This window comes from Leptosomus discolor, chromosome 21 (genome assembly GCF_034619465.1).
Source record: "Leptosomus discolor isolate bLepDis1 chromosome 21, bLepDis1.hap2, whole genome shotgun sequence".
NCBI classification, from domain to species: Eukaryota; Metazoa; Chordata; class Aves; order Leptosomiformes; family Leptosomidae; genus Leptosomus; species Leptosomus discolor.
In genome coordinates, this window is record NC_141411.1 from 437,926 (window position 1) to 463,630 (window position 25,705).

General features: G+C 52.6%; 2 protein-coding genes across 2 annotated transcripts in view; one reads left to right on the forward strand and one right to left on the reverse strand.

Moving 5' to 3' along the window:
• The window catches only part of SYT6 (synaptotagmin 6), a 36,164-nt gene extending 30,318 nt beyond the window's left edge, over positions 1 to 5,846 (forward strand). The window contains exon 7 of the mRNA XM_009960752.2: positions 5,775 to 5,846. Coding sequence (XP_009959054.2) covers positions 5,775 to 5,846 — 72 coding nt within the window. The remainder of the gene's footprint in view (positions 1 to 5,774) is intronic.
• Positions 5,847 to 22,055: 16,209 nt separating this feature from the next.
• OLFML3 (olfactomedin like 3) lies at positions 22,056 to 24,109 on the reverse strand. Its single transcript, XM_009960753.2, has 3 exons — positions 24,002 to 24,109; positions 23,289 to 23,574; positions 22,056 to 22,840 (listed from the first exon to the last, which is right to left on the reverse strand). The coding sequence occupies exons 1-3, from the start codon at positions 24,107 to 24,109 to the stop codon at positions 22,056 to 22,058; spliced, it is 1,179 nt and encodes a 392-aa protein (XP_009959055.2).
• Positions 24,110 to 25,705: the final 1,596 nt, after the last annotated feature.

Consider the following 25,705-nt stretch of genomic DNA (forward strand, 5'->3'; position numbering starts at 1 on the left):
ATCGCCTATTTCAAGTTTCAATTTTTTCAATGATTTTTCTGTTGACTCATCTTCAAGCCTTTGAGGGAGAATAAATAGAACAAATGTAATTGCTCTAAGCATCTCCAGAGAAAGAGATTCACTTGATGCAGCCCCAGATGATAAAATAGGGCTGAAATGCCTGGGTACCATTTTGACCATCTCTAGCATTTTCTTCCTCTTTGCACTCCATTTTCTCATGCTCCTATAGAGCTCTTTGGGTTTTGCCTGATATAGGTCATAAATTCTGGAGGAGGGAAATGTGGAAAACGGCGTGCATGCTATTGACACTTCAGGTATGAAAAGAAAGGCAGCATTTGTGGCCACAGATAGTATAATAAAGGCAATAAAACCTCCCACTGTATCTGGGGCTAAGGAGGCATTTTCCCTGAAAGCCACAGACTAAGTATATAACAAAAAGCATCTTATTTTCCCCTTGAAGTTCAGATGCTGAGCTCTACTGGAAAGCAGATGATCCTCCACAGTAGTCTGAATTAGTGTGCATCAAACCCTATGTTTCTTTGAAATCTGCGCTTTCTTCTAACAAGAATGAGGTTTGTGCTCAGTGCTTGCTATTCCAGCTCATATTCACCAGGCTGGTTTCTGAAAGTCAGGCGTGCCCATCCCAGAGGCAGGTCTGCTTCTGCCGGTTTCTTTCTTTCTCCAAGCATTTGTAAGCAGCAGCCGTGCAAGGTGAGGCCAGCTGCCCGAGCAGAGATCTGCAGCGGTTTTCATTACTGCTGCATCCCTTGGTGGGCATTTCTCTATTGCAGATGAAACGTGGCCATAGGGCCCTGTCCAGAGCCAGAGTTTATCTTTCGCTTCCTGGACCCCAGTCGATTACCCCCAGTGGGAAAACCTGGCAATTAATATTTTAGTTTAGGACACAGTGGAGATACATACATCACATAATGGAAATCTGACAATGCACACTCATGTGTATGAGGCGTTTTTTGATCTCATATTTCACCACTATAAATCGGGAGTAACCACCCAGGTCAGCTGTGCAGAACTGGTGTAAATTAAACCAGAATTGAACTGATGTGCAATTTGTGTATAGTGGTAATATACGTATGATGTGTCAGGGTGCACAGCACCAAGCTTTCATCAGCCTTTCCATGATAAAACACATGAGCTACAACATACACATGAGCCATAGCTGTTTGGGAAGGCAACATATGCCATCTCACACTGCCACCACGCTGTGTCACACTGCCATCTCTGTGTGTGCCATCTCACACACAGAGAGCTGGGGATCCGCGGCTGCCGAGTTTCAGCGCAAATGCTCAGCGATTTGCCATTTGATGGGTTAGCTCAATGTCTGCATCAACCATAGCACCTCACAGTGTGACACCAGCTCTCATGTCTGACCCAGAGGCAGGAGTTCCTTCTCCAATTTGTAGTTTATGTGACTTTACTACATTATCTTTCAGATGCAGGTGGGAGTTTAGAAGAAAGACTCCTGTAAAGTTTTTGATCATCAATAGAAAAAAAAAAGACATAATTATTGTGACAAAACTCAGAGAAACAAAAGGCATGTAAGATGACTCACCTTCTAAAATATACTTTGAAAACCACTGCTGAGCCCCCAAGACTTCAGAAAAAAAAAGCCCTGAGTGAATCATTTCACCTCCCAGTGCACAGGTCAGGAGCTCTGCTTAAAAGAATAGGAAAAAAAAAAAGCCTCTGTTCATCTGTTCTGGTATTTCTGCCACAAACTGGTGCACAGAGCCAGCAAACAAATGGTCCCTGTATTTATTTGCCCTTTTAAGTTTTAGCACTGCTATCTGCAAATCCCTAGTGCAGCAAAAAAAAAAAAAAAAAAAACCAAATAGAAAAAGCACAGGCTCCTGGAGAGAAATTAACGGGAAATGGTATTTCTTGGTTACAAGTAATAGCATCATCTTTTCCATATGTGTTTGTGCATTTTTTACAAGCAATTTGGGCTTTTTATCCTGTATCATCAGGGTCAGGTCCCCACGCCCACGGAGGCCATCCAGGCCAGGGGGGCGGCGGGGGCTGAGGGCTGCGGCCGCAGCCGCCTGCCGGCTCTGTCGGTCCGGCCCCGTGGGCTGCCAGCTACCCGGTCCATCTGCTTTGGGCTCAGATGCTGGGGGAGAAGCTGTTGACCCTCCGTCCCTTTTCCACCCTTGTGTCTTTGTGAGGCTGAGCTCAGGCTGTGCTGCCAACCCGAGCAGTCGTCTTCATCTTCGTCATCAAGAGTGTCTGCAGCCAGGCACTGGCAAACAGAGCGTTTGCTTTCCAGTTGATCCTCTGCTCTTCTCTGTTTGCTCTAGCGACTAGTAACAGCCTCTGTTGTGCTTCAGTGTCTTTCCTGACTGAGTGCTTGATCTGAAACTGAAAGCAAAAAAGCTAGCACTGAATTGTCTTTCTGAAGGTATAAATTGAGCAACGGGTGGCTGGAGCTGTTCACCCGGTAGCACAGAGCTGTTCAGCGCCTGCTGCCCTCTCCCCTGTGCTGCTCCACAGCTACTTGTCTGGGCCTCCTCCCCACCCAGCTCAGGACTGCAGATGGGAGAGGAAAAGGGTGGCAAATCTGGGATTTCTTTGCTAGCCCGAACGTGTACAGCCTCGCCTAGCATGCCTTGAAAAAACTCTGGCCAAAACCAGGGGCTTACACTGTGTTCTGACTACAGCTCAGAATCAGGTTCTGGTGAAGTTACCAGGAAAACCCTGGCCAGAGGCGTGTTGTGCCCGGAGGATGGGCCCCAGCCCCTGGCTCCCCGCCACAGCGGTGCAGGATGGACGGACGGACAGACACCCTTGGGGCTGTGCTCCCTGGGCTGGGCCACCAGCCTCCTCCTGCTTTGCGGGCACAGTTCGTTGCCTGTCCTACACGAGGACCCCGAGCAGCATCAGGTCTGTCGCCAGCCGCAGCACTGTGCTAACACAGCCCCAAAACCTCATTTTGGGGTCAGCAGTGTAGCTCAGGCCCTTTCTCTGTGAGCCAGTGTTGCTCTTTCATTGCTGGAGTCTTTAGGGAGACACGCTTCTGTTAGATTTCGTGTCCGGTTGCTCCGTATTTATCAACAATGAGTAAGAAACTGAATGACTGCACTTCTTTAATGACCATCATCATTAAAAAGAGAACATGTGCAAATGAATCATTAATTACAGGCTTCTAGCACTATCCCCCTCACACAGCCATTTAGACAGAGAGTTTGTGAGCAGAAGACCAGAATCCCACTTGCTGTTGCATTTTGCAGTTAATCTGACAATGAGCTCTTGTCCTCAGTACAAGCCTGTTCCCATTGTTCAGCCCTGAGGTTCTGCTAGCACTGGCTGCTGCGGCCTCAGCCTCCCAGGTGTGCTTCAGCCATCCCACCCATTGCTGTTTCTTCTGCATTTCTCAGCTCTTGCGTCAGCCAGGTTAAGTGATGTGTCTATAAAAAGAAACGTAATATTACAGCACGTCTTTCAAGACTTTGAAGGCGACTTCTGAAAACTGGAAATTTCTCTGTTATCTATGAAAGACAAACTCTGATACTGCAGAGCAGCAGCATCAGTGCGATGCAAAATGGGCCTTTGATGTTGCCAAGTCCCTCTGACATTCAGCATGGGAGCATTTATTTGTTTAAACTATTTCTCCAGATAAAAAAAATGATAACTTTGCTGAGAGCTAAGTCATGCCCATAACAAAGAACAGCCATTTATTTTTAAAGATATGCAAAACCAGCCTCTTTTAGACTTTTGGGCATGTTTGACTTTCATTGAACTGTTCCTAGTTTCTGGCTCTTAATCACACAATGGATGGTTCAGCTTTTTTTTAATTAACTGAGGGAAAAGTATCTCCAGCTTCGTCATGGTACATTGGTCACTTGAACCCACTCTTAGAGGAGTTTTAATCACATTTTTGGAGTAGCAAATGGTGTCACTGTAACTGCAGAGAGAGCAAATGCAAGGAACAGCTGAGGACTCTGCCAAACCCCCATTTCTATCATAATTTCTGCTTATCTGCTCTTTTATTGGTAATTCTCATGGGAAGATTTTATCCATTTTATCAATTCCTCAAGGGTTTTAGCAAATACATTTGACATGAGAAACACAGAAGAAACTGTTTTCTTGCCTTAAGGTAGCCTGTTTGGAAGGACAGCCTTTCCAGCTTCTTTGTTTGTTATTTTCTGCTCAGGCCTGATGGAACACAGCCTGCATAAAGCAAACTTGCGTGTGAGTTACTTTATGCCGACTGGTCTCTTTGAGGAAGGAAATTGGCCGAATTCTTGACCCCAGCTCTGCTCCTACTTTGTAACCACCAAAACGCACACTCGTGAAGCGAGTGATTAAACCCAGCCTCTGCTGGCCAGCTTCGACTGAACATGAACATGCTCCGGGTGCTGCCGGCCAGACCTGCCCTGGGAGTGGCCAGCGCTGATGAGCATCCATCCCGTGGAGAGCAGACCCTGTGGCGTGTCACTGGCCATCGCCAAGTGGTACCTGCAGGGTTGCAGCCCCCAGCACGCAGCAGCTGGGACGGCCCCGGGCCGCAGGGGATGCACCCCCGGAGCAGGCCGGAGGCATGGCTGCCCTGGCCCCAGGCCCTTTGCTGTTGCCAACGCTGACAGTGTCTGCAAATGTTCGTTGGGCTTGCTCAGCCTTCCCGTGAGCACCATCCTGGTCTCTCATTTCCAGTTGTGATTCATTTTGCCAAGGCAAGGGTGAAGCTTGGTTTGCCACATGAGTTTTCACACACAGAAGTTAAATTAATCGTAGAATCACTAGGTTGGTAAAGACCTCTGAGATCAGCAAGTCTGACCGTTGACCTAACACCACCACGCCCACTCAACTGTGTCCCCAAGTGCCACATCTACACGTTTTTTGAACACCTCCAAGGGACGATGACTCCACCACTTCCCTGGGCAGCCTGTTCCAATGTTTGACCACTCTTTCGGTAAAGAGATTTTTCCTCATGTCCAATCTAAATCTCCCCCGGTGCCACTTGAGGCTGTTTCCTCTTGTTCTATCACTTGTTACCTGGGAGAAGAGACAGACCCCCACCTCACTACAACCTCCTTTCACACATGCTACAGCATTAATATTAGCCAGCAGAGAGTTTCTGCTTATGTAGGAGAGGAGTGAATCGACCCCAGGTGGGGAACGAAGCAGTGGAAGTACTATGCCTCCTGTTGTCTCTGGGACATGTCCGTCATTTGTCGTTTGAGTTTAATGAAACAAGGTGGTGAGATGGGCAAGTACTCAAAATTAAGAGTAATGGTTTTGAATTACAATAACAATGACAAATAATTTACAATCCCATAAGTATGGCAAAAAAATGTTTGCTACATCCACTGATGCTCTGATCTGATTTTCACTTTGAGAAATGTCTCTGGCACTGTGGACACCACTTCTGTATAGTCAAATTACCAGGCTGGAAAGACTCAAGTAATTTTGCAATTAGGCAGTATTTCTAAAACAAAAAGGCAACAGCACTAAACCAGGAAACAACAGAAAGCCAAACTGAGAGCAAACTTTGTCTTCATAGCACACACAGATACTGTTTATTTTTCCTTATTTGTGTGCAGTCCTCACAACTGTGAATTGATTTACAAAGCAATAAAGCAAATTGTTCAGTAATTCTTCCTGAGTAGTTAAACGCGGGTGTTCAATAAGTTGAAACATGCTGTAGAGCAGATGAGAATACTGCAGAACAGGAGGCAGGCAATGCGGTAAAGGGATGTGAGGAATTTCGAGTAATCTCTCCCATTTGCTTAGACTTGCTTTCTGCTTTCTCCCACCAGTGGCAAGGCCGGGCAGCGAGCTTTGACAGCCAGGGTTCCTGTCCCTCTCCTAAACCACCACCCACACCATGATACAGAGCGCGGCGAGAGAAACGGGACTAAACCAAGTTATTTTTGCACTTGGCCTACAGTCTCAGTAATTTGTTGCTGAGTGGCAGTGGCAGCAGTGAGACTTTCCAGTCTAGTTGTTCCTGTGTAAGTAAAGGCAGAAACCCGTTTTGTGGTCAAATATGTCTTTGTCTAATATGTCTCCCAAGGTGATGTTTTTTTTGTGGCTTTCACTGTATGGATCTGTTTCCAGACGAAGAAGGTGGACTGAGACATGAGCTGGAAGTTTGGTCTGTAAAATAACATGTAAAATAGTTCCGTGCGAGTACGAAGACTGGAAAAGTGCAAAGATGCTCTGAGCGTCTACGGACAGCGCAGGTGGCCAGGAAAGGGACATCTGGACCAGCCCTGCTGTGCTGCCTGTGCCCTGTTGGAAGAGCAGCAGTGAAAGATGAGAGAGACTTCTTCTGGCCCACGAGCAGCTCTTGGCTCTTGTGGTCAGCCCAAACCCAGCAGCGTGTTCACAGGTTTCCTGTTCGTGTAGAGGTGTCATGAGCTGTTAGGAGTGTGTGAGGTGTGTATCCCAAATTCCTTTTGTCATAGGTAAAATACACCATTAATTCCTCAGGGGGGGAAACTGGTTTTTTCCCTGTATTTTAAGTCTCCGTAGAGCTACTTGCATGAACAGTTTCCTACAACCCCTTTGTAGCTGCTGCTCATTGCCTCCGTACATCACCACATTACCTGGAGTGGAGTGGAGAGAACTGCGTTGCCACAAGTGGGACTCGGACATAAAGTGGGAAAGATGTTACAGAAATAGGTGACATCCTTGCATGAATACTAAGTCTTTATTTCTTATATCATTCTAATAACAAAGGGTGAACAAAAGGGTAAAGGGAAATACAGAAAGACAACCAATACTAAAAAAATCTTCCAAAATTTTTCTTGAACTATCACCACTTTCTTAATAAAGGCCCAAATCCTGCAGGAAGATCAAGTTTTGAAAAAAATGCAACTTTGCTGGTTCCTTGGCTGCAGAGGCCAAAAATGAAGGTGTAACATCCCAAGTACTAGACCTGCACATGCAGCTAAATCAGCTGATCTTTATCAGACAGCTGCGGATTTTGGACACTTCCTCATTGTGGATTTTTCTCTGTGTTAGTAAGTGCATTAGTGCTGTTTGTTCCACCGTAATTAAATTAAGTAGATGCAAATATTTTGGTTTTGGGTTAAAACAAAATTTGCTAGCAAGGCAGCCGTTTCTCCTGACATCAGGTTAGCAGAACTGCATCCATTGGCCACAATCTTCAGGTCAACTTCAGTTTCCATCTTCCTAAATGTCACAGCATCAGCCTTCACTGAACACCATGACTAGCAGAGAAGGGCATTTGTTTGCATTGTTTTTCCGGGTAAGACAAATCCTTTGTTCATTGAAGGACAAATTTCTCATCGCACCTTGTGTCTTAATTCTCTTTATGTGCCACATGCTATAGAAGCAGAAACTCAATAAAATTATTTTATTTGTAAGTCTTGCCTTGTCTGGTGAAATACTTCCTCTTGTGAAAGCAGTAACTGTGCGTTACGTGATTTTAGATGGTTACAGTAATCACAGCGGATGCTATAAAATGTGATAACAACAGACTCTCGCATGGTATGAGGCACTGAAAGGGCAGGCTGCGTGACTGGGAGCAGACACTCCTTAGGCCGTAAGCGCTGCAGTTCTTCCTTGTCCTGGGACAGTCAACGCACATCCCTTGGGGAATTGCTGAGCACTAGTTGCAGAAGAAAAAGAATGTATTTCAAGTGCTCACAGTTCATTGAAAGAAAGAGGTGGTAAAACTGCATTAGCCTTTCAGCCTGAAGAGTACGGTAGAATTCTGCTGAGGGACATGGCTGAGGACACCCCTTTTCAAGACAACCCATTGTTTCTGGGAATGTTCCAAGTTGTCTTGTAGGAAACAGTTTCTAGCTGTTCAAAATAATTGACTTACAGTGGTGGATAGTTCAAAAACTGACCCCCAAGGCCCCTGAACCTTGACCTGAACTGAACTGAGCCTCGGATGTTAGCGCCATGGGTTGGAAGTGCCTCTTGCAGGTTTGCAGATCAAAGCACCTGTAAGCAAGGCGTACCAGCAGTCCCAGCTGGATGCAAGGATGGCACTTGACAATCATTAATTGCACTAACCTACTCAAATCCTTTTCTTCTTTAATCCTGGCTTCTTATTTTCTGATGTTCTCTGTATAATCTCTGTCTTTTATCCATTCTTCTTGTTATCTAGGATTTAGTCAAAACATACGTGGGGTTTGACACAAAGCTTCTATTTTTAATCCTTGCTTCACACAGATAATCAATTGCCACTCAATACTGGCTGTCACTTGCATTACTGGAAAACTGGATCTCACACTAGTGAATAACACCCACGCCTAGATGGCTCAAACCCCCTACACTTATATTTTAAATGCTGAGATTTTGCCACATCTCTCGGTGGGGAGATAATCAAACCATTGTGTGTTTGTCATCGCCTCAGTGCAGCCACTCGAGAAGATCGGTCACACCAATGGAAATGAGATATACCGTACAAGTGCAAATATTTCCCTTTCATCTAGAGAGGGATTATAACTCTGAAAAGGAGCTGAGCCTGGCACAAGTGCCATCCCAGGATTAGTTAAGTTGCTTTCCTGCTCCTCACTTTCCATGCTACTCTTAATCATATAATAGTAACTCACAGAGCAGTTTAAATTATTACCAAGCAAAATAAGGAGGACCACCACTGGGCCACGTCCCACGGCAGAGTTTGCCATCGTGGGACTCGCGCTCCTCTGAACTGCAGTGCAAAGGTGAATTTCCCTCGCCGGGGAGGATCCCTACTGCCGTTGGTCCCACTCAGAGCCGGGCAGTTGCTCCAGGGCCTGATGTGCTGTGCCAGGCTGATGGCAGCGTGGCCCGAAGGCAGCGATGGGTGGCCACATGGCTGCTGGGCACACAGGCCAGGGAAGGAGATGGTCACAAACCAAGTACTGGCTACTGGTCACTTTGCAAAGTCTGCAAGCATCCACAAATGAATAGTCTATTTTATTTTGAGTACTGCAAGCAAAATAAACACACATGAGCATTCCCAGACCTTCCTTTTTTTTCCCCTTTTTAGTTTTAGTCTCACAGTCTCCAATTTCATAGAACAATGACTGACTGCAGGAAGAGTTAGAGACACTGAAGCGAGGGTTGCCACTTCATGACTGCTAGTTTAATGGTGGGACATGGGGAGAAGTGAAACCCCACAGGTCCATTGCACTGCTGATTACAAGGGGTCAGACGGCTGAGGAACCGTCCCAGCCAAGTGCCCTCCCACTGATCTGAGAACAAAATAACTTGGTATATGAGAAAAAAAGTGAAAAATGCCCAATGGAAAGTGAGTTTCGGCTACGGTGAAGCTCTGCTGTTCGCACCATGCGGGAAGCTGGGACGGGAAAGGAGTGACTGTTCCCCCTGCCCCGGTGATGGCCCCAGCCGTGCCGCAGCTCCCAGCAGAGGGGAGCCCCTTGTCCCAGGGTCGGCGGGAGGCTCTGAACACAACGTGTGCTCAGGGAAGCAACTGCTCCCGTGCACTTGAGAAGTCAGCCCAGCCACCCGCACAGGGGCTGTAGCTGCCCTGCTGCGCCTGAAGACTTTGCAGAGCAGCTGCTGCCAAAGCCAAGCACTGAGCCCTGTGTCCCTGTGCCTGACTGGCGGTCACCAGTGCCGAAGGTCTGTAACTTGTCTCTCTGATGTCCCCTCTTTGAATGGTCCCACAGCCTCCAAACATTCACGAGACCACACAAGGTTCTTTAAGGCTACGCTGTTGGGAATGTCAGTGACGCTCAGGAAAGCCTTCACTTGCTCTGCACTTGGCACAGAGCTGCCTTTTCAAGCAAGTCAAGAGCGTTGTACCTGACAAAGGAGCGGCTGGGATGAAACGGGCTGTTCTGCTGCTCTGCTCAGTAAATGGCCCGGTTCAGCCGGTCCTCTGAAACATGGGAGGATGTCTGCATCGCTTTGAGTGGAATTCAGTCCAAAGTTGAACCCCAAATCTTTCCTAGTATGCATCACATGGCACTCTCAGCATCGCTGTCGGCAGCAGAGAAGCACTGCCTTCAGTGTGTGGGGCTTTAAGCATATTTGCCTTTCCAGTTGAGGATCATATATGGGTTCCTCTGGAGCTCTTCTCTGATATTGGCTTCCAAGCTGATTGCATCATTGTGTGATTTATTTTTTTTTCATACATCAGCAAAGCATTGTTTGGCAAAGAGAAAAATCTTGTCATAACAATTTATAATTATTCTCTAAAAATGGATTTTAATTTCTAATTAGGGACTGCTACTCACAAATAGGCAAATCACAAAAAAAACCCCAACAAACCAACAGTGAGAAGAAAACAACTGGTGTTTTACAGGGTTTTAAGAAATAAATATACACGATCTGTAATCATCTTATGTAAAAAAACCCTAAGAAATTAATTTAAACTCGATACTGATGTTGACCATGTGTGTATGTGTCACAGCTGCCGCATTAAGGCTGGCTGTGTGTCCCCACTGTTACAGCTGGGGATCACTTTTATTCTATAGGAAGGTTTTGTGCAAATTTGAACAAGACTCACAAATTCCACATGGGTGCCGGGAGCCAGAGGGCAGACCCCAGACTGGGGTGTTTGGACTCTGGATCACAAATCACTTAACTCCATGCAGCCTCGCTGAAGCCATCAGGATGCTGGGGCCAGCAGACGGGGCAGGGGCCCACGGGATATTCCGTATTGCCGGATCACCCGGCAGTTGCGTCCGGCGGTGACAGCATCGGCCGCTCCAAAGGGTGACTCAGAAGTGACAGACTCGTTTCTGGGCACGTGGGCGACTCGAGCTGACCTATGCCCGCCGTGGGCTCAGCGGAAACTATCCAGCAAGACCTTTGTTTCAAATTTTTTTCTGTTTCTTTCAAAACCTTTATTTACACGTAGTTCTTGAGTAGCCTATAAAGAGTATGTAATTACATATAGTCAATCCTGTGCACGTGCCAATCCTGCTTCAGTCTTTAGTCCAAGTATCTTCAGTCCAGATACTTTTGTCTGTAATGGATTAGACAGCAAATAACAGCTCATTTGAGAAAAGTACAGACCCGTTCCTTGAGATCCTTATCTCAGTTCTCTATTTGTTCTTCATTTTTTCTACTTGCATTATTTGCCCTCTTAATCATGTCTCTAATCTAGCAGTTCTAGACTTCTCAGTCTCACTTTGCTAGAGGTTTTCTCCCCCCGGACTCTGATCCTTCTTCCTGCCATCAAGATTTTATGTATCAGCACAGTTGTGCATTTATTTAAATGCTGGGTCAGGGATCTAATTTCTAGTTACAAGGCATGATGCAAGGACGACCTCCCTGGGACGAAAAGCTCTGTTCGTCGCTTATACGGAGTCACAGATCCTAGATGCACAAACCCGATTGTTTTGCTCTCTTTGATCCTGCTTACACAGCTGCTGCCGGGGCGGAGGGAGCTGGGGTGCATGGTCAGGAAGCGGCCGTCCCACACCGGCCCCATCTGGCACGGGTCCTGGTGACCTCCAGCGTGCTGTCCAGGAAACCTGGTTATGGCAGCTTCAGCATGTGGGACCCCGCAGAGGGCAGGATTTCGGGTGACCTCTGTGCTTTGCAGGGGCAGCACCAGTTGCCGTCGGAGCTGCCCGTCGCTCACCTGCCCCCCGGGAGGACACAGTCCCAAGACACATCGCCTTGAACCAAAGATCTCATGGCGAATGCAAATGCTCTCAGTGCTTGGGCAGTACAAACAGATAGAGAAGAGCTGTTTTTCCCTTTCAAGTTGGTGGTTTGCTGGGGTTTTTTTAAGTCTCCTCAGCAAAATATACCTAGTCTTTATTTTGCAATAAAAGGTAACATAGCCTGCTTTTTTGCCGGGGTGAACATCACCCTAAAATCAGGGTTGTCAAGAGGCCAGTGCTGCAGGTAAGCCTGGGAGAAGTGGAGTTTGGCTCCTCTTCGCAGATGCCTGGGCTTAGGAAATCTGGATCTTCGTCCAAGTGCCAGAGGCATCTGTGTAGCTCTACTTGGCTTACAAACCTCTGCAGTCAGCCTTCAGTGGCAATGCTGCTTGAATGTTCAAGAAATGTCTCTTTTTTTCCCTCGACTTTTCCCAAAGGTAATTTGTATTATATATATATTTTAAGACAGTACATTACTTATGCAAATATAATTATGTATCTTACGTTCCCGTTCATTTGTAATTAAAAACGTGGAATTAAAAGCACATGTATTTCAAAAATCCAATGTAGGCTTCTATTAAAAAAAAAGCAGTTCATTAAAGCTAATAAAGTATCTTAGAACAGGTCAAGGCAAATCCAGAGCATGGCCCGTTGCTGTGGGAACAGCCGGCACCAAAGCCAAGTGCAGATGCAGTAGCCTGTGGTGTCAGAAATAACAGGGAAAAATACGATTAGGAGAGAAAGCCACCCCAAACCCAGAGCAGCATTTTCCTGCCTGCAGTGCCAGCCACGCTGAGATCCCCGTGGTCCTTCCTGGGGCTGGAGGAGCCGCCGCGAGCGGCCGGCCCCGCCACGGGCTCGGGGCAGGGTAGGGGTTACGGTGCTGTGCCCCCCAGGAGGCGTCCCATGGGGATGGGGTGGGTGGCAGCCTGGGGGGCTGTGGGTGCGGGACATGGGCTGGTTGCTGGGGCAGCAGTGCTGGAGGCACTGCTGGACCACGGGCAGGCAGAGAAACACCGCATAGACCAATGGGAATTGTGACCCACTCAGCAAATGCAGGTGTGCAAATAGTTTCTGGGTTGTTAATTGCTTCCAAAGTTGCTCCCATCAGCAACTACACATCTCTCTCCATTTCAAATTGCCTTAGAAGAAGAGGGCTTCTTCGCTGCCATGAGGGAAAGAGTGGAAGAGCAGTAATTTTTTAAGTCAGTTTGCTGGCGTTAGTCTTGGATAGCTTATGTAAATAACGGAGGATTTTGGTCATTACTCTGCCGATTTCCTCCTGACCCTTGAGATCACCCTGCCTATCCCTCCAGCCCCTTGTCCCCAAGCCGTGCATGCCCCACCAAGTCTCCCCATCCCAGCTTCAGCACGTCTGTGCTCTGCACCAGCCTGCTGGGGGCCTGGAGCCCACAGGACTGGTCCCCTGCCACAGGACCCCTGGCCAGCTCGGTGCTGCACGGTCGTGCATGTCACAAACCCCCTTGAGCATGTCTGCTCCAAAGGCTGCTGCACCAGGCGCAGCCTTGGGTACGGCCCCTGCCTGCTGGAGATGAATTAATGCAGGTTTTCTAGGACATAATGGTTACAGAAACCAGAAGGACCTTTCTGCCTCTTGCATAACCTCAGCTTTATCTAATGAACCTCTAATTGCCGCACGCTGCGGTCATCCTGCAGGGCTGCTGAGCTGCTCTGCCCATCTCCCTCTGACAGAGCTGGGCCCTTGCAGGGACGTGGCACCCTGGCCCTTGTGCTGTGCCCGCAGAGGGAATTGTCCCCTCCTTCCTGGTGCCAGCGGGGTCCCGCACCAGGGCCGAGTGGGAGCAAGTGCGCTGCAGCCCCGGGGCAGTGGATGCCGAGAATTCTCCTCCTCAGGCGCCTGCGGTGCTGGGCTGCAAGGCTGGAGCATCTACGGTGCCTCAAGACCAGCCAAACGCGGTCCTGGGAGCGGGGTCCCAGCTGCCTTGGGCTCCTGCGCACCAACACAGCCGCTTCCTAGCACGATGTCCAGCCACCCAAAGCCTCCAACACACCGTTGGGGATGAACCAGCAGGATGGCACGTCCCTACAGACTGCTGTAGTGCGAAAGACGTTTGTGGATTCAGGCTGTGCTCTGCCTGGCCCCAGAGCGAGGGCAGTGCTTCTCCCTCCTGCACTCTCAACCGGAAAAAATCACCAAGCCTCTAAACGGCATCGTGCCCACAGGAGCCGAGGCTGTTTGTATAAACAGGCTGGTGCTGGCGTGGGAGAGGGTCTTTCTGAGCTCATCCCTCCAAGGCGATGCCACCAGTGAGGGTCGTGCCCCTGGGGTTCTTGGCTGCTGCTGCACTAAGGGAGTGTCTGACGTCATTCCCAAAGCATCGTTCCCAGTGGCAGAATTGGAGTTGATGATGTAACAAAAAGAATTGTTTCCTAAAATTTCACGTTTCTCTAAGCCTATGAAAGTGGCTCTAGCAATGAAGGGAAAAATGGAAGAGCCAGCAACGTGAATCAGTGGCACATGGTTGCCTGGTTTGCCTGTGTACAGCTGAACACTGCAAGGGGATACCGCACAGTCAATACATGGCATGATGACACTGCACACCAGCTGTGCAAAATTCATGGGATTTATTGGTACTGATGTCTCTTGATTAAATTATATTTCTTTCTTCATTTATTCTATAACAAGCTGAACATTTCAATTTCTGAGGCAAGCTTGAATCAGGAATGGAAGGAAGCAGGAGATGGCAGATGACACTGACATCGGAGGTGGCTCAGTTGGGGAAAACTGTTTTTCATTTAAAAACCTGCTTTCCTGAAAAACTGCAGTCAAGGAAGAATTGACAATTTAGAACAAGGATGTGAGGAGCAATCTTCTGCAGGAGCCAGCTACAAAGCATAGTTCTGGTCTGTGGCCTGTGCATTTGCTGTTTAGAGTCCTCCAGGTTGCAAAGCTTGAAGCAATTTCAGGTTAAAAGGGAGTGAAATCTAAAAGATGAGAAGGACTGTGAAAGTCACAGACTGGACTCCAACACTCAGCAAGGAGCAGCTACCTGGAGGTCAGGAGCTGGATTTCCGTTGCAAATTAATCGATGGATTAACATTTGTTTCTTCGTTCTCGGTTTCCCCTTAGTGCCATGTCTAATTACGTATCAAAATCTTGCCCTCCCATTCAGAGTTCGCCTGCCTGCCCCACTGCTACTACCCCCTCCCCACAGGACTTTGCCTGGTGCCTTGCTGGCTGCTGGGCTCCTGCTGCCCGTCGCCACCCCCACCTGGTGGGGGGGGCTCTGCCTGCCCTTCCTTGGTGCCCCCTGAGCAGAGCTCTCCCCACGCAGCCCCTCATCTCCGTTCGCTCGGAGCCCTGGTCCTCCTCTGCCAGCCCACGAGTGGGTAAGCTGCAAGGCACCGCTGCTCGAAGTCAGCCCTAAAATGTTCCTGTGGAAAGTTTATCACTTGAATTACGAGCTATCAAGCCTCTGAGCACTGCGTCTTGGTGAAGGATGAAGAACAAAGCATGCCGCTCTGGGGGACCGACGGACCAGCAGCACGACCCAGTGCCCTCTGGGAGCAGAAACGGGACATGCCAGGGACATGCGTGTCTGTGGGCTCTTGCAGGTGGGTCTGGGGAAGGACCCTGCCTCAGCACCAGCACCGCCAGCACCAGTGGGAAGGGCTGCGTCCCTGCGGACGCCCTGGTGCAACGCCTCAGCTCAAAACCAGTCCCAGTAGCACGGTGGGCTGGCTGCCCCTCTGCTCGCTGCGCCTCCACTTCAAACATTGTGTCCCCTCTGACAGTCGCTTCTCCAGTGGCTTTGCCTTGTGGATTTAATCAGACCTTTCATTTTTCCTTGCATGAGCAATTCCATGGAAGTGCTAATCTTTGCATCATTTTCATCTACAAGGGTTAGCAGGTAATTTTGGAGAAATCCATTTAACTGAGCAATTAGTGAGTCAATAATACACTTCTGTATTTTATTAGAAACAGAAAAATTGGTAATTTCTGTTTGTTTTGACCCTACCTCTGTAGTAATGGCAGCAATTTTCCGTAATAATCAGTTACCATGGTTATATCTCCCTCCAGGCTGCCAGACACCTGCAGCAGAAGGACACTGTCTCTGCAGGAGCACAGCCAGGGGTCCAGCCCTCCATGGGGCCCCGCATCCTTGTGCCACCCCAGCGCCAGTGCAGCCGTGGGTGCTGGCTGTGCTGGAGCCCCTGGCAGAACAGGGCACCTCCTCCTGCCTGCACTCTGTCCTTCCCCGTCTGGCCGATGCGAAGAGGAGGGGGGCTGGGGACCCCAAAGTTGGTGTTTCACTGAGCCTCAACCAGGGGCGAGGGGCTTGGAGGCAAACAGACAAACAAAGCTTTATCTCGTGTTTCTTGGAGCTGGCCCACAATCCCCAGGCTGCAGCCAGTGCCAGGGCAAAGCACCGGGGAGGGAAACCCAAGCCTGCCTTTGCACAGGGAGGATCGCTGCAGTCCTCAGCATTTTTGCCTCAGGAGGATGTATTAAGTAGAAAATTTGGATCTATTCGAGAAAGGTTCTGGGGAGCTGATTTTCAGAGAGGAAAGAAATTAAAGAACTGCTTAGCTGAATAGCTGAGCTAGTATTTTTCTGTCCTCAGGAAACAACTTTCATAATAATAGCATTAGTAATAATAATACCCCAAAGAAAATCCTAGTGAAATCATGTAGACTACAGGATGCGTGAAATCCCTGGGATGGTGTGAGCTGCCTGCTTGGGTCTTCCTCATGTCAGCGATATCCTTGTTGGCTGGGCACAGATATGTTACCACAAATGGGAGCAGGGTACGCAGAGTAATCCATCTTGATCAAAGTACCGCAAGTTCTGTCAGTAAATGAAACTGTCCAGAAAATGATGAAACTTTGTGTGTGTCACAAACCACAGCTCCTCTGACAGGGCTGTGAGCTCTGAATTCAAAGACCTTATTTTCAATGTTCCTGTCAAGAGGAAAGGAAGGAGCAGATACCCCAGCACTGGGAATGATGAGAGGAGCCCAGGCACCTCCAGCACCCAGGCTGGCTGGGCCAGGTGGGAAGGCAGCTCTGCAGGGACCCCGTAGTTCTGCAGAATCCGCCTTTTAAAAAGAAATTTCAGTTTCCGTCCCCTCCTTTGAGCTGCAGCACACATCCTCCAGCACAGCACATGCAACAATGAGAGTGCCGGGGGGTGCGAGCACCGTGGAGGGTTTAGAGGGGTGGCAGTGGGTGGTGCGAGGGACAAGGGGCAGCTCTGTGCAGTGGAGGGTACGGCAGGAGCCAGGTTTGGTGTTTGAGGAGGAAAAGCGGGGCGAGGGGAAGTGAGGGCAAGCTGAGCACAGCCGAACACAGCTGTGGCCCGATGTGCTCATCCTCAAATCTCATCATCAGCATCAGCATCTCCCCCAGGCAGAAAGGGCTGTGGGTGAGGGGACCCACAGGGACACTCCCCCTGCCAGCTGAGCACCCCCGGTTGGACCAGCCACTTCAGGTGAGTGTCTTCCCTATGGATGGACAAGCATCCCAGGAAAGCCTCCCCTGGCACCTCATGGTTCCTGTCCCTGCTGACCCCCCCACTGCACCCACACTCCTGGGCCCCTCCTGGCCCCAAAGCCGCAAAACTGCCTTGTAGATCTCTGAGCTCACTGACGATGAGAGGGTCAGAAATAGCACTGAGCTGTGACGAAGAACACACTTTTAAATCCCTGTGATTAATTGGAAGATCTCACTTTCAAAGGAAGAAAACTATCTCCATTTCAGAAAGCAACGTCCTGCTGACCCCAGCACATCAGCCAACACCAGCAGCGCTCAGCAGGGACAGATTTAGCTCCAGCCCAGCCCACACTGGCACGAAACCACAGGCCTGCGCTGTCTCTCTCTGCAGCAAAGCTCCAAGCAAACATTTCTGGTGAATTTGGTTTTGCTTATTCTACGTTTTCATTAGAAAGTGCAAAGGACCGTAAGCAAGACGCTGCCATTTTGTGTCCCTCTTAGCATGTCCGAGATCATCCCTAGCGCCAGTGTCCTCCCACTTCTGCTGTGAAGTCCTGGATCGAGTGCTTTGCTGCCTCCCAATCCATGTGTGACGAGTTAGACCTCAACCAGATGTTATGTGGGCAGAAATGCCTGTTGAAGTTAAAAGCCTGGGATTATACTTGCCAACCAGCCATTAAGAAAGTATTAAATGGAGAAATTATCCCCCCCTTCTTGTTTCAATACAATAGAGTCTTTATAATACACTTGTTTAAGTTGTCTACTTTTAATTTTAGTTCCCTTGCTTCTAATACTGCATGCAGAACTGTGTCAGTTTATCAATAGCTCCTGTGAGCTGGAAAAGAGTCAGGGAGGAAAAAAAAGCCCATATCCTTGGGAATTAAACAAAGCGGAAAAAATTAGCCAGAAGATCTTGTTTTCTCTTTCCTACTGTTAACATGACTTCTCAATTTACTTTATCAGATTGCTTTCCAAAGAGAAGTATTTTTCAAGAGGAGCAGAGATGAAAGGGATTATTACTTACAGAGGCTCCTCTTTAAAGAGCAAGTAAAGCAGAAGGAGCTGCAGACTCCCAAGGAAAGCCGTGGCTTCACTGGAGCAGTCACATTAGCATATTTTCCACCAACCTCTCATGATGGAAAGCGATAACACTGCTGTCCTGCCCGCTCTCCGGCCGTGGCAGCCCAGGGCCCGGCACAGGGCCGTGAGACATCTTGTGCTGCAGCCACAGCCCCAGGAGCCGGGGGACACGGGAACGGGCCAGCCCTTGTCCGCCAGCCACCTCTGTCAGGTGCCTCGTGCTTGGAATGAAGGTTTTTAACAACCTGCTGTGGGGGAGAGGGTCTGGCTGTCCCTAACGGCCGCAGGTAACTGCCAGTGGCCAAACCGGAACATGGTGGAGTCTCTGCCACCGGTGACCTTGAAGTCAAGGCTAAATTTTCCTGAAAATCTGTTAGTTCAGAGGGGGCGGCTGGGAGGGCAGATGCCCTGGGGCCAGGCGGTGCAGAGCAAGGGGAGCAGCCACAAACGAAAAAAAAAGCCAGTTCCAGAGGGGGCAGAGGGGCTGGCAGCAGCCCCGACAGGGTCCCTGGCCACGACTGCCACACCGGGCTCACCCGCATCCTGGGTGGGAGCCCGGGCCCGTGGAGGCCACGGCCGAGGCACTGTCCGGGGCAGCAGGTGGGGCTGGCGGGGGCAATTAACACCTATTCGGGCACTCGGGGTCCTGGCAATCCCCCCAGCTGCGGCGCAGCCTTTGCTGTCTCCTAACAGGGTCGATAAATATTTAAACAAGAAAAGCGGGATCAATAAACCCTAGCAGGAGATGAACTCTCGCATTTGCAGCAGCAAAGCCTGCGTGGTGCCCGGGGGGGCCGGGGCAGGAGCTGCAGCAGATGGGGGAGCATGCGCACGTTTCCATCCCATGGCAAACAGGGGTGCCTGTCCCTGAATCCTGCTGCTTTCCTCTTCTGTGACCAGCCCTCTCTTCTGTGGGTCATCCGGCAGCAGAGCTGCTCCGATATGCTTCCTCTGGGGTCTCTCACCCCGCAGTCGTCTGTCAAGCTGGATGGTGGCAGAGACGAGAAGGTGCTGAGCGGGGCTGACCCCGTCCTGGGAGGCAGCGTGGGGACGAGCGCCCATGGTCCTGCCACCCGCGGCCACGATTTCCTTCCCGGGGCGGGCAGCTGCCATGCGGGAGCTGGGGGCTCGCTGGGGTCTGCTCGGCCCCCGCAGGCACCTGCCGGCCTCAGGGACCACTGGGAGGGAGCGGCTGCTCTCCATCCAAGCCGCCTTCAGGCAGCTCGGAGTTGAACCACTTTTGATGATCAAACATGTGACTTTTGTCTAAGTGTTTGTCAGCAAATGAAGATAATGCTGTTCTGCTCTAGGGGGGTTATTCCGAGGATTAATTAGTTGATGTTTCTTGAAGTACTTTGAAGATGTGGAGTGCCAGATAAGTGCTGTGCTTTATAAGCCGATCAGGCACTGCAGTTATTTTTCCATTTTGCTTCCCATTCCCAAAGTGTTTGTACAAAACAAATTCCACACAAGCACGTGGTTCCTGCAGGTGCTTGCTACGTGGGGCCTTGGCAGGGCGGCAGCAGACCCCTCCTGCCCTCAGACCTCCTGTGCTGGTAATCGTGGCCCTAAGGAGAGAAGCTGGACCCTCCTGGCACTGGCAGGGCCCCCGCTGTGCTCCCGCTCCCCCATCCCGGTCCATGGGAGGCATCCCTGCCGCTGCAGCGGCAGCGCTGGGGGGTGCAGCAAGAGACGCCCCCATCACTGCTTGCAGGGGTGAGAGCAGGACGTGGCTGCACCTCTCAGGCAGAAATCTCTTTTCCTCCCGTTTCACGAGCGGTTTTCTGGCAGCCAGTAATGTTCAGGGTCTGGGCTCTCGCAGAAGGGTTGCCCATGCCGTTTGGGACAGGCCAACCTTCGCCGCTGCTCCCAGCAGCTGGGGGTCCCCAGGGTGGCCCTGCAGGGCACAGGCCAGCCACCCGGCTACACGGGCCGTGAGCCCCTCCTGCACTGCAAGGGGAAGCCTGATGAGCCAGATTTTCTGAAGAGATTAAAATACCTGATGAATTTGTGGTGCTCAGCAACTGCTGCCAGCAGCTGTAGCTCCATTCTGCTCGTGGCCAGGCGAGCATCAGTGTCTCAGGGCAGCGAGTGTCAGATTTTGCAGGACTTGTTTCAGGTTAGAAGATGGTTTCTGGTGCAGAATCGTTACTGCCCCATCAATTTTAATTCAAGTTAGAGAAACCATCTGCATAATTATTTACAACCGTGCGATTTCTGAAAATTATATTTCTGTTACTGTAGTTATTGATCTTGAAAAGGGCCATAAATTAACTTGACAGTTCACATAGTCCTTCACACTTGGATAATTTTTCTGCTTGACTTGCACTGTGTGTTGAACTTTCAGCACCATCCAATTACAGTCATTCAAAGTGTGTATTTAAACATTTTTCTTATGCAAACAAAAGGTATTTTAATTATAATGTGGAAGAACTTGAAGCAAATACCAAGCCACCTCCGCACTGCAGGACAGCTTGCCTTGAGTTGGGAAGGGGGGGGGCTGCTGGATGCCTGGCTTTATGGCAGCACGGGGGGTGGCAGGGCCAAGCCAGGCTTGGCAGCAGTGCTCCCCACAGGGCTGGCACCTCTCTGGGCAACCTGGAGGGGACCCTGCGCCGGCACCACAGTCTGCAGTCCTCGCACGGCTCATGACCCCTCACGTGTTCAGCGTTTGTCCCCAGAACTGATCTCTGATGGGACAAAGGGGTGCTTGATGACATGCGAACACCTTGTAATTCATCCTCTGTGCTCTCAGGACACTGAGACAGGAACAAATTACAGCAAACCTGGGTTTCTGGGGGGCCCACAGCATCTCTGGCTAGAAACGGGCCAAATCCTGCACCCTCCAGGGGTGCGGTGCAAGTGGCAGCATGTGGGATGGGCACCGGTGGGTGTTGCGGCAGGGACTGGAAAGACGTGGCATGGTGGCCACGCAGGGCTGTGCCCATGTCCAGCAGGTCCCTGCCGTGGCCCTGGCCCTCACCGTGGGGATGGGGGTCTTGAGCCCTGGCAGTGCCAGAGCTGCCACCTCGAGGGCTCCCAGCACCTGCCCTGTCCTGCCCCCGTGGGGCTGCGCAGGGCCTCGGTGCCGGTGAAACAGGGATGGGAAGGAGCTTGGGGGACCCAGGGCCTTACGTAAAGGGTTTGTGGCAATCCTGCGGCTGCGGGAGGAAGATGACTGGGCTTCATTAGAAATGAACTTGGAAAAGCAGCAACATCTGGAGCCTGCTGCCTGTGAGACCGCCTCGGCATGTGAGGAAAGTCTCCAGTTGTCCTCTCAGATTAAGGGATTTTGGTGTTTGCTCACAGTTTTGTACATGCAAAAGAGACCAGCCCTGGCTGGGCTCAGAGGTCCCCTTGCTGCAGCAGGAGCCTGCCCAAAGCTCCAGCTTACACCCCTCCCCAAAGGCCCAGCGTAAATCCCTGCCCAAAGCCCCAACACAAATCCCTGCCCAAAGCCCCAACACAAATCCCTGCCCAAAGCCCCAGCCCAATCCCCCAACCCAAGGAGCTGTCTGCTCTCGCTGCTCTGCCCAGCCCTGCATGGACACCCCACCCTTGGGAAGTGTCTTTTGGGGTTACTCTGGGGCAACACAGAGCTCACAGCTCTGGCAGCCTGGCCCCAGAGCCGCATGCTCCCAGCAAGCAGATGGCTGTAGCTCGCTGCGTAGTATTTATTCATTATATCACAGAGAAGAAAATCTCATTAAATTAGTCCAGGTTTCTGCAGGGTGGTCCTGGGCCGAGACACCTGGTGCCAGTGGGTGGAGGGTGGCCGGGGGCGGGGGTCCAGCATTTCAGCATTTCACAGTGACGGGAGACAGGGCAGAGACGCCGTCCCATGCCAGGGCCGGCTGTGACCCATGGGGCGGGATGGGCAGAGCTGCACTTGCCTGGGTTGGGGTGGCCGGATGTGCGGGGACGTCCTGCCGTGGCCCCTCAGACCTCCAGCTTCTTCTTCATCTCCATGCGGTAGATGATCTGGTAGCCGTCATCCCAGGCATAGATCTGCCTCTCCCGGGGGCTGTACTTCATGCTGGAGTGGGAGCCATAGCGCTTGGGGAAGTAGACGAGGGAGGCATCCTCGGGGGCCAGCGTCCCACTGACGTCGAAGACGCACTGTACGCGGGCGCGGCTGGGCAGGCGGGTGTTGTAGACCACGTGCAGCGCCCCGCACACCACGAAGGCACCCTCGGCGTTCTCCCGCGGGCACGGTGTGTCCCACATCTGCTCGATGTCCAGCGAGGTGGGGTCCAGCTTGGCCAAGCATATGTTCTTCTCGTCCTCCTTGGTGGCATAGATGGCCCAGAGCCCCTCCTCGTCTGCTGCCATCTCGATGTAGGTGAAGGGGGAGAGCCCAAAAACGGGGATCTGCTCCTCGGCCGGGAACACCGAGCTGTCCACCACCGTCTTGTTGGCCAGGTTGAACTTAATCACCTGGAACGGGCCCTGCTGGCGGATGTAGTAGAGGTGCCCGTCGTAGACGAGGTGCCCGGTGCCCACCCAGGGGTAGGGCAGCTTGATGCGGGCGGCCTTGCGGGTGGCAGAGAAGAGGGTGAACTCCCGCATGCGGGGGAAGATGTACACTGTGTCGTTGGCAGTGCCGTCGAAGACGTAGATCTTCTCAGAGTTCCCTGAGGCATCCTTGGTCCAGAGCCCCGAGGTGCTGCCAAAACGCTTCAGGATCTTCATGGCTCTGACGCTCGCGATGGTGTCACTGCAGTCTGCAAGAGTGGGGCAGCAGTGAAGGCCTGGAAGCCACCTGGCCCTGCAGCAGGGACTGCTCCCGCCCCGTGCCAGAGCCACACAGGTCCCACTGCACCCCACCCCAGCCCTCAGGCAACTGCTTTGCAAACTCGCTGCAGAGGTTGCAGTGCCATCCCTGGGCATTGAGAAGTCGCCTCGTGCACCTGTGCCACGGGCAGGGGAGGCCACCCTCACCCCAGCCCTGCCCCAAGGAGAAGCCCAAGGGTCTGCCCTGGGGCTTGGGTGCGGCTCCCAGGCAGCTACGAGGATGCAGGATTTTGTGCCAGAGACACCTGAGCGATGCCCTGCTGGGACATAATGCCATGGCACGCGGCTGGGGGAGACTTGGACCTGGGTGTGATGGGAAGGCCCAGGGTAACCCCATACCCAGCACCATCTTCTCAGGGAGACACAGCAGCCCCTCACCTGTCAGCTTGGTGTATTTCTCATTCTTCCTCTGCTTTGCTGTGGCCACCTGCTTCTCCATCAGCGTCTCGTCCACCTCCACGCAGGGCGGTGCGGGGTTCTGTGTCTCCAAGTAGTCCACCTCACGCTCCAGCCGGTCCACACGCACCGCTGCGTTCTCTGCCTCCGATCGCATCGCCTCCCGCTCCTTCTCTGCTGTCTCAAGCATCCCCAGCACCTGGTTCTTGAAGTCCCGCAGCTCCGTGGAGTAGCGGCTGCTCTGGTCATGCCACTGTGAGATCCTCTCCTGGGGCAGCCAAGGGGACACTGAGGTATCTGCACTGCACAGCCCACCCACGGCAGCAGACCCACTGCCTACACGTGGCTGCAGGAGCCCCCAGAGACACACGGCACTGCAACCCCGGTGCCCGTGTCTCCGGGTCCCATCCTGCCATACCGCTGCACCCGCGATGCTCCTGTCCCCATGACGTCCCCACTCCCGCAATCCTCCTGCCCCACACAGCTCCCACGCCCACCATGCTCCTGTGCCTGTGGTGCTCCTGCTGGGCTGTGCAGGGCCCTGGCAGGCGGGGGCCAGGGCACCCCACACCAGCTCTGCTCTCTCCCCATCCCGGCTCCTCCTTGCCCCAGGCCTGCTCCCAGCCCCACTGTGCCAGGGCGGCAGGGCCTGGGAGCCCCGTGGCATGGCGAAGTGGGGCGAAGTGGGGCCCTACCTCCAGGAGGGTGAGGCGCCGCTCCACATACTCCATGAACTGCTGCTGCTGGGCCTGGAGGGCCAGGGCGAGGAGTGGCAGAAGGAGCAGGCAGCGCCAGGGCCCCATGGCCGCCAGAGAGTGCAGCCTCCACCTCAGTGCTCAGGAATGCTCCGGCCTCTGGAAGCCCTTATTGAATCCAGATGTGAAGAGGGGAGGAGAGGCTGCTCCTTCCCCGAAGACCAGCCCCAGGCACCTTAACCCCTTCGTGCCCCAACGAGTGCCCATGGCGGCCTCGCATGGTGCCAGCAAGCTGTGGGGCTGGGGCGGCAGCCTGGGGACCAGTGGCTGCTGGTGCATGTGGGGTGCAGGGTGCGGAGGGGCACTGCAGCAGCCCCATGCAGCAAGGCAAGGACATGGCCTCCGGCACTGGGGACAGCATGAGCCGCAGTGTGGGGACAGCCCGTGGGACAGCATGGTGCCTGGTGCGAAGCCACTAGCACAGCTGCAGCCCTAGTTCCTGGTGTGCCCATCTGCAGAGATGCCTGAGGCAGATGGCCAGCCCGAGCTTGCCTCCGCCATGCCCTGGGTCTGCTGGAGCCAAAGCTGGGCCAGCACCTTGGCTGCCAGCCCCCCGAGCCTGCGGCACCCCCTGTCCTGGCTGCTGAGCCGGGATCTCCTGCCTGCCCCCGCCTTGCGTTGAGGTCCTGCGGGGTCCCCCCCGAGCAGAGCCGTTCTGGCCTGGCAGCTCGGTCCACGGCTAGCAGTTGCCCAGGGGCTGCTCCGCCAGACGTGCCCGCAGGCTGCCACGTGGGGCCGTTGGCTCAGCGCCCGCTCCCGAGGCGGCCTGAGAACCGGCGTGGAGCCCCGCAGCAGCGCCGTCACCCCGGTGCCAGCTGAGGGACGGGGCTGCAGCTCCGGCCCAGGCCTGGCCACGGCCCGCGGCTCTCCTGGGCTCTGCTCTCGGCCTGCGCGGGGCTGGGGATCGGCCGCATCCCTGCTCAGGGCTGCGGTGCTGCACGCGGGGCGAGTGTGCCATCTAGTGCTCCTGCATCCCAACTCCTGCATCCCACATCCCACATCCCGCATCCCGCCGGGCTGCGCAGGGCCCCAGGTGAAGCTGCCGCGCTGGCAGGGACCGGGCTCCGCCCCAGCCCCTCTCTGCCGCCGTTCACACGAGGCCGTTTCTCACAGAGGGACAACCGGGGCGCCAGCAAAGCGCGGCTCACCCGCCTGCCCGGGTTGGTGCCGCTGAGCACAGCGGCGCTCGGCCCTTCGATGCTTCTGGGGCGCTTGAGCAAGCCCGTCCCAGGCACCGAGTGTCCCGGAGAGCTCAGCCCCGCCGGGGCTGGAGCAGTTTCAGGCTGACACTGGTCTCTCGTACCTCTTGCCCCGCTCCCACAGGACTCGCTCTGCCCCAGGCACTCCTCCGGGCAAACGCAGGGATCCTTCACCTGGTGTACGCAGGCTGCCGGGTCCAGGGAGGGCCTGGGGTGCACAGTGCCCCCAGGACCCAGGGACTGGCACCAGGCAGGGGGCTTGGGCAGCTGTTTCCTTCCGCAACTGCCCCTGCGAGGACTGGGCATCTGAGGAGAGCCCTTCTTCACCATCCCGCCGGAGGCTTCCTCTGCGCTCCCTGCCCCACCGCTGCCCAGGCTCAGTTACCAGTGTTTGGGGAAGGCGAGGGACTGTCCTCGCCTCCTGCTGAAGCCTTCCCAGGCATCC